Source organism: Pinus tabuliformis, chromosome 2_2 (assembly GCF_031772625.1).
Source record: "Pinus tabuliformis cultivar Carrire ecotype Pingquan chromosome 2_2, CPIR1, whole genome shotgun sequence".
Classification (NCBI taxonomy): Eukaryota; Viridiplantae; Streptophyta; class Pinopsida; order Pinales; family Pinaceae; genus Pinus; species Pinus tabuliformis.
Window position 1 is genome coordinate 910,393,088 of NC_142300.1, and position 10,821 is coordinate 910,403,908.

At 39.9% G+C, this 10,821-nt stretch overlaps 1 protein-coding gene across 1 annotated transcript; it reads left to right on the plus strand.

Annotated features, from left to right (window-relative positions):
- Positions 1–1,251: 1,251 nt before the first annotated feature.
- LOC149195973 (uncharacterized) lies at positions 1,252–2,196 on the plus strand. The gene has a single exon (XM_089408085.1). It carries the CDS (start codon positions 1,252–1,254, stop codon positions 2,194–2,196), a length of 945 nt encoding a protein of 314 aa, XP_089264211.1.
- Positions 2,197–10,821: the final 8,625 nt, after the last annotated feature.

Genomic DNA, 10,821 nt, shown 5'->3' on the forward strand with positions numbered 1-10,821 from the left:
AGGCCCAAAAGGATTCTTCACAGCGATCTTTTTCTGTCCGGAAGACAAATACAGAATCCTGGTTGAGGGTCCTTACTTCTTCAACTCAGCCGGCCTATACTTGCGGGACTGGGCCCCCAGATTCAACCCGGATCAGGAGGATCTCTCATGGGCACCAGTCTGGATAAGACTATACTCATTGCCAGATGAATACTGGGATGAGGATATTCTGAAAAACATTGGAAATGGTTTGGGGGAATACATAAGAACTGCTGAAGAAACGAAACACCGAAGATATACATCTTACGCCTGCATATGCGTCTTCATGCGCCTAGACAAAGCCCTGCCAGAATCGGTAAGTCTCTCTCACCGTGACTATGAGTGGAACCAGCCTTTAGACTATGAACATGTTCTGTTTCGCTGCCGCAAATGCCATGCCATAGGGCATCTCTTTAGAGACTGCCCCCTGAATGCTCAAGCTAAAACCCCCTCCCCCACCGATTCTCAGACCAATGATGGCTACACCAAAGCCCCTACTCGCAAGCGAGCGCATAAAAAACCTTCATCAGGGAAGAAACCCAAACAGAACTCCACCCCTGACCATGCAGTCAGGAATAGCTTTGGAATCCTGGCTCATATCACGGACGAGCATACCACTTCCTCTCCTCCAAGCGCTGACCTCCCCTCATCCTCTTCCCAGCCACCTCCCGCGGCCCCTCCATCCAAACCCCCTCCCTCTAAAGATCCCCCAACCCACAACTCGGAGAGCAAAGAGAAGCAGGGGGACAAAGACAATGAAATGGAGGTTGATGGATCCTTTGGCCCCTTTCAAGGTCCAGATATACCTACGGAAGGAGATAATCAGGTGCAACAAATGGAGGAAGAACCGGAAAGTATAGATCTACATGGATTAGACATACTCGAACTAGAAGCAGCATGCAAGAAGAAAGCATATGAAAGCATCCCAGAGTTCCAGCTTGACAAACTGGAAATGGTCATTTCCAGGGCCTATCATCAAAATCAGCTTGGCATCCAGCCAGGAAGTCAATGGGATTTAAGCCAAACCCCAAAAGATTCCAAAAAAAGGGGAAGAAGAACCGACCTCCAAAGAACAATAGCGGTCGGGAAGATTCTGGTAGACTCCGGTAGGTATGCTAAGCTTACGAAGTACTACAAGCCCTCCACCAATAGTGACTCATGAAGCTCATTTCATGGAACCTTAGAGGGCTCAACGGCCCAGGAAAACTCAGAATGCTTAAAAATATGGTAAAAATGGAAAAGCCACAAATATGTTTTTTCCAAGAGACAAAATGTAATAGTACAACTCTAGAAAGAATCCTCTCTAAAGCTTGGCCAGGATGTCAATCAGTTGCTGTAGATGCATCCGGCGCTTCTGGGGGATTAGCCATTGCATGGAACTCTCAAGCACTCACTCTGTCGGACTTTCATGCTTCACACAATTTAATACAGGCTACCTTCCACATAGTTGGCACAAATATTCATGGGAATCTCTCGAATGTATACTTCCCTCAGGAAGCAAGGGAAAAGATTGCCCTCCTCCATACCCTAGAAGCTCTTAACGCCAATAGAAGGCACCCACTGTGGATAGCTGGAGGGGATTATAACATGATAACAAAATTAGAGGAGAAGATAGGAGGCAAAAACAAGTTGGAACAGGAAAACACCCACTTCAAAAACTTTATTCAGAGTGCATCCTTGATAGACTTACAGTTCTGCAATGGCACTTTTACGTGGAGCAATCACAGAGCAGGTTTACATCAAATAGCCTCCAAGCTGGATCGCTTCCTTATCTCAGATAACTCGGTCTACCTGGGGGTAGATTTCTCGGCGGCCATTCTTCCTCACTCTGGCTCTGATCATTGGTCGGTTGCCCTTCAATGGCAGCGTCCAGGAAATAACACACGAAGACCTTTTCGCTTTGAGGAGTTTTGGTTCACTCATCCCTCACTCAGAGACTTCGTTAACTCCACATGGACATCCTTCAGCCCTCCAGAAGGATCCAAGATGTTTCAGTTTCAACAGAAACTCAAACATCTAAAGCTTAACCTCAAGAGATGGAACAAAGAGACCTTTGGAAACATCTTCAAGGTGCAAAATGATCTTCAAAAAGCCCTGGAGGATCTCCAAAGAGAAACAAGTACATGCGGCCACACAGAGAACCCTCGAACAGGAGTAGCACATCCACAATTAGCTTGAAGAAAGAAGAAAGCAGGAGGAGATATACTGGAATCAGAAATCAAGAATCAGATGGCTAAAAGAGGGAGAAAGAAATACCAAATTCTTCCATAGAACCACAGTGCAACGCAGAATGGGCAACAATATTCCTTACATACAAAATTCAGAAGGAGAAAGGGTGGAGCAACATGAGGAAATTGAGAAGGTACTCCTCGAACACTTTAAGCAGGTCCATCAAGAACCTGACATCAACAGACATCCGGCAATTGAAAGAATCACCCGCAATATACCAAAATTAATCACAGCGGAGCATAATGAACTCCTCCTTAGCCCAATTCAAATTCAGGAAGTGGACAATGCAATGACTCAGCTTAAAGAAGGAAAAGCTCCCGGCCCGGATGGATTTACCACTACTTTCTTTCACAAGTTTTGGGATTTAATAAGGCCGGAAGTTTGGGAGGTGGTGGAGGAATCGCGGGTTTCTCACTGGCTGCTTCCCTCGCTCAACACCACCTTCATAGCTCTGATTCCTAAAGAGGAGGACGCGCTCAAACTGGACAAATTTCGGCCAATCGCACTATGCAATGTTATATACAAAGTCATCTCTAAAGTCATTGCAAATAGGCTAAAGCCCCTCCTGCCCATGCTCATCTCTCCGGAACAGTCAGGTTATGTGGAAGGAAGACAGATTTTGGACGGAATCATCCACACGCATGAGATCACCCACACTCTCAAGCATTCAAAGCAGGCAGGTATGCTTCTTAAACTTGATCTTTCCAAGGCTTTTGACAAACTCAGTTGGGATTATATACAGCAAGTGTTATCTGCTTTTGGATTCAGCCCCACCTGGATCCGATGGATCATGAGCCTTATCTCCTCCACCAGCTTCTCCATCCTAGTAAATGGGATCCCCTCTCGCCCCTTCTCCCCCTCCCGGGGTATCAGGCAAGGTGACCCCCTTTCCCCCTTCCTTTTTGTTTTGATGGCTGAGGGCCTGGGACGTCACATTAAGAATGCCCTCCACTCGCACCAGCTTAAGGGTATCTCCATACACCACCTGCCAGCTACTTCCCATCAGCAATTTGTTGATGACACGATGTTATTTGGGTACCCATCAGTTCAAGAAGCCTCCATATTTAAAGCAGTGCTAAATGATTTTTCCGAAGCCTCAGGAACTAGCATCAACTGCTCCAAATCGCAGATCTTCTTCTTCAACACCCCCCCGGTAGTCAAGTCTGCCATAGTCCGCATTCTGGGGATCCCCATAGCCACCCTGCCCTCTAAGTATCTCGGTGCTCCCCTCACTGCCTCAGCCATCAACCATTCCTCTTGGCGCAATTTAATTGAAAAACTTGAATCACGTCTCAATCAATGGACTCACAGAACTTTGAATCTAGTCAGCAGGGCGGTACTTATTAAAGCCATTCTTCAAGCAATGCCGCTGTACCTTTTCTCCATCCTGGCAGCGCCAAAATGGGTCCTAAAAAGACTAAGGAAAATTCAGAGAGATTTCCTTTGGGGAAGCAATGCAACCAACCGCAAATGGGCCCTGGTAAAATGGAGCACAGTATGCAAACCGAAGAAAAATGGAGGAATTGGTCTAAGAGATCCGGAGCACAGCAATGCCATCATGGGAGCCAAGATCTGGTGGCAGTGGCTCACCAACGCAGGCAAGCCATGGGTCACATTATGGACAACAAAGTATGCCAATCAGCGACCCCAGGAAGAGCTTATCAGATTGGAGCCCAGTGACAAAGGATCACTAATCTGGAATGCAGCCAAAGAACATTATAAGATGATCCAGCAACATAGCTTCTGGGAGGTAAGAAATGGCAATAATGCTAGATTCTGGATGGACGCATGGAATCAAATGCCTACCCTCAGCAATGTTCTGAACCTGCCTCTAAACAACATGGAGGAGGAGACACAGCAAGTCAAGATCAGGCATTATTGGACCCAGGAAGCGGAGAAAGGCTACAGAATCTGGAAACCGGGTAACCAAATCCTCACAAATGAAAATTGCCAAGCTGCCATAGCATTGGAACTGGAGCTCAGCAAAAGAAAAATCAGGTGTGACGAAAGGGAAGATATCCTAAGGTGGGGTTATAAACCAAAAGGAGCGTTCACTACGTCTGAAGCATACAAGATACTCTGCAACGACTCTGCTCCTCAGGATCCAATCTGGGGCCAAATCTGGAACTCTGGCTCCTGGCCCAAAATCTGTCACTTTCTCTGGCTGGTAGGGCATCAGAGAATCCTAACTTGGGACAAGCTCCGAAGAAGAAATTTCCATGGTCCCTCCATCTGTTTCAACTGTAATGCTCATGAGGAAACGCTCCAACATCTGTTGGACTCATGCCCCCTAGCCAACCAGCTTTGGGAGAAGGCAAGCTTTCGATGTCAAAGAAGATGCAGACTTGAAAATGAAATTACGAACTCTATACGACAGTGGCAAAAGGACCCGTACAAGAGCAACATCCTCAATCATCTATGGCGATTGATTCCCGGGCTAATTCTATGGAGTATATGGAAGGAGCGAAATAAACGCATTTTTAAAAATCAATGCTCTTCGCTGGACAATATTTGGCATATGTTATGCAGAAATATTCAAGAAACTGTGATGCTAAGACCCTGGAAGGAGGAGGACTGGCCCTCACTAGCCAACGAGAAAACTATCATGGATAATTGGCAAATCAGCTGCACTAAAAGCATGCACCAGCAGAACCACCCTGCAGCCAGCATTGAAAATCAAGTCGCATGGAAGCCTCCGCCAAAGCACACATTCAAACTCAACTTTGATGGTGCCTCAAAAGGGAATCCCGGGTTAGCAGGCTTTGGTGGAATAATTAGGAATCATGAAGGTGTTCCCATGACACTCTACTTTGGAAACATTGGATGGGATACCAACAACTCTGCTGAATTGGAAGGGCTATGGCAGGGACTTCAACTTGCTGGGGAGCTCAACCTCCACCCTCTGGAGGTAGAAGGAGACTCCCAAATCCTCATCAATATGGCCAAAAAAATCCTAAACGGATCTCAGGCTAAAAAAATAGCCACCAGTTGGAGGCTTGAAGCACGACTGGAGGCAATAGAACAGAAGCTTCGCAGCAACAGAGCCATCACCTTCACACACACAAGGCGGGAGGGCAACAAGGTTGCGGACTTCATGGCCAATGTTGGGGTGGGGAGTAATCACTCTCTGATCACAGGACAGTTGAATGCTATATTATCGCATGTGGAAGCTCAAGAATGTTCTCGATTGGTCCAAAAGGATGCAACTCCACCAGATGCGGGTGATATGTGAGACGGGACAGGAGTGGGTGGCTGGACACATGCCGCCCCTCGGCCATCACGTGGAACCCACTGCGAATAACTGGAAAGGACGAGGGAGGTTTAAGGCGAGGGGACCTGGAACAGTTAATGCTCGGAGAGCGTATTCGACCCAGCGTAAGGCAGCAGTAATGGCGGATAGGATCCCGAGCAGGGTAGGTGAGGAAGCTGAGAATAAAACAGGGTATGGGCAAGGAATGTTGGTAGTTACGTAGTTGGCTGGCCTTTCTGTCGTTGTTGAGATCCCTTCTCAGGTGGACGGGTTCATCACGCGGTCGGCTCTGGTTTCAGAAAGCCTGGTTCATCTTGTGGTTTGCTGGAATTCTCATCCCTCAATGGTGAGACCTCGACAGCGTATGCTCAGTCGTCGAGGCTCTTCCAGAGGAGGGGTCTCACGCAGGCCTGGAGGGGACAGTGCTGGTCATTGTTGCCACTGCAATCTTGCCATTTCTATTGGAGCCACCCCCTTGCACTCCAGTCAATTCATGGATGCAGGGGCATCAGGCTCGACCACCCTGCCAGCCTTTGGTTCCACCATCTTCAATTTTACCAGTTCGACAAACAACCCAAGGATTAGCGCGCATGTTTCTATTCTGTTTATTGAGAATGCTCCAGATGATGACGACCCCATGAATGTTCAGGGGCAAAGGATGCAAGTCAACCCAGAGGAAGCAGAGCAGGCTCCGGATGCTGATATGGAGCAGGAAGCAAAGGTACCGGCTACCGACCCGGAAATTGCCAAGCATACTCAGAATGTTCCAAAGGCGGGAATTGGGGAAGAGGCAGCGACCTCTCCAACTGACGCTGAGCCGGAATACTATGGGTGGTGCCCAATTGTGGAAGAGCAACCGGACGAATGATGGCGCCCGCGCTCAAGGTTCGCCTGGTCGCTCAAGTTTCAGTTCTAGTCTTTGGCGTTTTCTGTTTTGTTATCTATGTCATGTAATTTTTGTTAATGATGTGGGCAAGAGCAGTCTCCCCTGCTGGGAGGTCATGGATGGAAACCCCTTTTTTTTTGTGTCCGTTGCCCCTGCGAGGGCCTAAGTCTATGGTCAGCGACAGTCAGTCTCAGTCTCGGTCTCAGTCTGGTGCCCCTGCGAGGGCGTGGGTATGCTTTGGTGTCTGATGCATTATCGGCTCTTGGGTGTAATGCCCAGAGCCTGTCTCATACTGGTATTGCCATGATGTATTTACGAACTTTGTATATATTTTAATAGATTAGTTTTTCACCGAGAAAAAAAAAAATAATGGTTTTTTTGCATGGTATTAATAACAATCTAGTCCATGGTATTTGTCCCATAGTGTTTTGGCCATAGGTTTCACCTAAATATAACCCATTTTTTGAGTGTTCGTAAATATAAGGTGACTTATGGAGTAAATATAAAAAAATGTTTTATTTGTTTACCATACCTCTAGTTTATTTATATTTTTATTAATTTACCATACCTCTTTTACAAATATGGTATTTGGCCCATAGGATTTACTTAAATAAAACCTCTTTCTTGAGCTTTCTAAATAGAACGAGGTTTATGGACTAAATATAAAAAAAGGTTTTATTTATTTTTATTAATTTACGATACCTCTTTTACAAATATGGTATTTGGCCCATAGGATTTACTAAAATAAAACCTCTTTCTTGAGAACCTCTTTCTTGAGCCTTCTAAATAGAACGAGGTTTATGGACTACTTTCTTGAGCCTTCTAAATAGAACGAGGTTTATGGACTAAATATAAAAAAAGGTTTTATTTATTTTTATTAATTTACGATACCTCTTTTACAAATATGGTATTTGGCCCATAGGATTTACTAAAATAAAACCTCTTTCTTGAGAACCTCTTTCTTGAGCCTTCTAAATAGAACGAGGTTTATGGACTAAATATAAAAAAAGGTTTTATTTATTTTTATTATTTTACCATACCTCTTTTACAAATATGGTATTTGGCCCATAGGATTTACTAAAATAAAACCTCTTTCTTGAGCCTTCTAAATAGAACGAGGTTTATGGACTAAATATAAAAAGAGGTTTTACTTATTTATATTTTTATTTATTTACCATACCTTTTGAGTAAGTATAAAAAAGCGTTTTATTTATTTACCATACCTCCACTTTACTTATATTTTTATTTGTTTACACCCTTACATGTATATAAGGTGACTTATGGAGTAAATATAAAAAATGTTTTATTTATTTACCATACCTCTCATTTATTTATATTTTTATTAATTTACCATACTTCTTTTATAAATATGGTATTTGGCCCATAGGATTCACTTAAATAAAACCTATTCTTGAAAATGGGTGAATGGATTCACTTAAATAAAACCTATTCTTGAAAATGGGCGAATGGAAGGTTGTAAGTCCTAATTTCAAGGGCTAAATTTACCTTTTTACCCTCTCCCTAGAAATAAGGTGGGCTATTTGAGGTGATTTGTAGAAATGTACTATGATACAAAATATTCGCCCACTAAAAATTTAAAGCCCCTTAATTTTGCCAAAGGGCGAACATTCGCCCCTAAAATTATCCTTGATCACGTGATATGGGTAGGAGGCCACAGCATAACTTACCCTCCACCATAACCTCGTTTCACTGCCCAAAGTCATTTTCTAAGGGCGTTCATGAGCGTATAGGTTTCCTTGTCCCAAAAAAAATTCCTTCAACTTCCACCTGTCCCCTTTTGCGCTTCCATTCCTAACATCCTCAAAACTGCCTCGACCAGCTGTCCACATCCCGTACGGCCTCGTGTCACGATCTTGACCCTCTTGCCTCCACATACGAAAACTCTCAGCCCCTACGCCTAATCACCATCCATTGCTTAAACCCTAGCTCCCCTTACTACATTAATACCACAAATTAATCATTGTAATGGACTACATTAATATCTACATGATTATGATTATGTGGTATATGGAGGTTAAATTAAAAAATATTAGGAAATTTAAATAATAAAAAATGGGTTTCTTCTAAAATACTTTCTTAGTTATCCAAAATTTCAACATCTTTTAGATAATTATCTATTATTTTTTATTTCAGTAGATATTTTAGGAAAAAAGTAAATGCACCATTGAATTTGATATCTAAAGATTTTTTATTATATATGTAAATAATTTTATTGTAGATTTTATTCAATTTCAATTGGATATTGAAGAATATTTAAAAATAAAATGTTCTCTATTAGATTGTAGAGTTGAAAAGTTATTTGTTTAAAATTTTCATGGTATATGCATCTATAAATCTATGTACCAATTTACCTTATGCTAATGGACCACAATAACCAAATTCACTTTAAGTACAAAAATGAATACATAAATTTCCTGAAATCCATTATAATCCTCATGCCTTAGTGCATTGAAATATGGATAGCACATGTGAAAGTTGGAAAATTAGATATTATTGTGACAATGAAGTAATATTTATCCCAAATAACTTGATGAATCTTCAACCATCATTGATCTAACATTTGCTTTGTTGAAGAAAAAAAAGTGAGTACATGCACATTCTAGATTCACGTACATTTTAGTGTGATTTGGGAAGGATTTTAGTAAAATAAGTGGATACAACTATGAACTCCACACCTAACAAGGCCTTCTTCAAGGAGGAAATGTCTATATCTCTCTCTAGATTTTCTCTTGTAATATCAAAATCAAATGTTTAAATTCAACCTTGAATTCCTATTCCATATAGATATAAATACTTTGAGTAATTTTAAAAGGGTTATCTATCTCAACAAATCAAATCAAAAGGAGAATTTAATTACATTGATAATTGGATAATAGAAATAGATACTTCAAGAAATTTTAAAAGGGCTATCTATCTCAACAAATCAAAAAATTGAATTGAAATATATTTATAGCTTGCTAATAGAAATGGATATGATGATGTTAATGCAATTTTCTAATAGAATCAGAAAGATAATTGAAATATATTGATGGCTTGCTAATAGATGCAATGTGAGAATTTCAGGAGTAAGACATCCATCCAATTGAATAGAATGGTGTTTAGAGCTATATCTAATTTTTTCAAAAGAAATATTTTACAAGGCTTTTAAACAAGTAGAAAAAGGTGTGACATTCTTTACAATGAACAATGAATAGAACAACATATGGGTAGTAGTAGAAATCACAATTCAATATTTCATATATTGAGTTTCTTTAAATTTTAGAAGCGAGATTCCACTTGTTTGGGTGCCAAAGTTAATTTATAGTGCGGCATAGTTAATTTATAGTCAACAATTAATTTAGGTTATTTATGAGTAATTTAGATTCATGATAATTATGATTAATTATAAGTAACTCTGGTTTATTTAGGTTTATGAGTAATTGACTAATTCTATGTTTCAGATTTTAGGTTTATTAGTAATTTTTAGTAATTCAGGTATATGAGTAAACAAGTTATTTAATAAATAGTTATGATTTAAATATTTATTAACTATTTGTGATTTAAACAATTTTTCATTTAATAAATATTGTTTTAATCATTATTGCAAAACTTATCTGGTTTCATTAGTATAAACATCAAGATCATCGTCAAATTAAATCATGAATAATGAATGCTACATAAGTAATTTTATATTTCAAAAAATCATGAATTATAAGTAACTTAGATTTATGACTAATTATCATTAACTATGAGTTATTTAGCTTATGAGTAATTGACTAATTTTATGTTTTAGTTTTCAGATTTAGGAGTAATTTATACTAATTTAGGTATGTGAATAAGCAATTTATGATTCAATAAATAATTTTGATGTAAATATCTATTAACTATTTAGAATTTAAACAATTTCTCATTTAATAAATATTTTTTTAACCATTATTACAAAGCTTAATTAATTTCATTAAAATTAGTATAAATAAATGAAACCTAGTATTAAAAAAAGATGAATTTTTTTTTTTCATTTCTTAGATGTAATGAATTTTTAGTCAGCATAGATTTATCTTAAATGCAGATCTAAAATGCCCAGAAAGATTCAATTTCTTGAGAAGAATCCAATTTCTTGAGGTATAATTTTTTGTATGAGTCTACCTTATCTAAATGTTTTGTATAATTATTATTTTTTTTTTATTTTGACAGAGATGAACAAAATTCAAGTTTGATGACCTACCTGTTACACATCATACTCGGTTGTAAAATGAAATTTTCAAGTCAATTAAATATATATGAAAAATAATTTTAATATATGAATCTAGATTCCTGACAAATGCTTATTGTTAAATAAAAACAATCTTGTTACACCCTAGAAAGCCAATACCCAACTATAAAAAGCTACAGAGTTAAAAACCCTCCAGTCTAATCAATTAAGAGCTAAAGACTATGT

Coding starts and splice junctions, on each gene's coding strand:
- LOC149195973 (XM_089408085.1), top strand. CDS start 1,252: ATGGAAAAGCCACAAATATGTTTTTTCCAAGAGACAAAATGTAATAGT.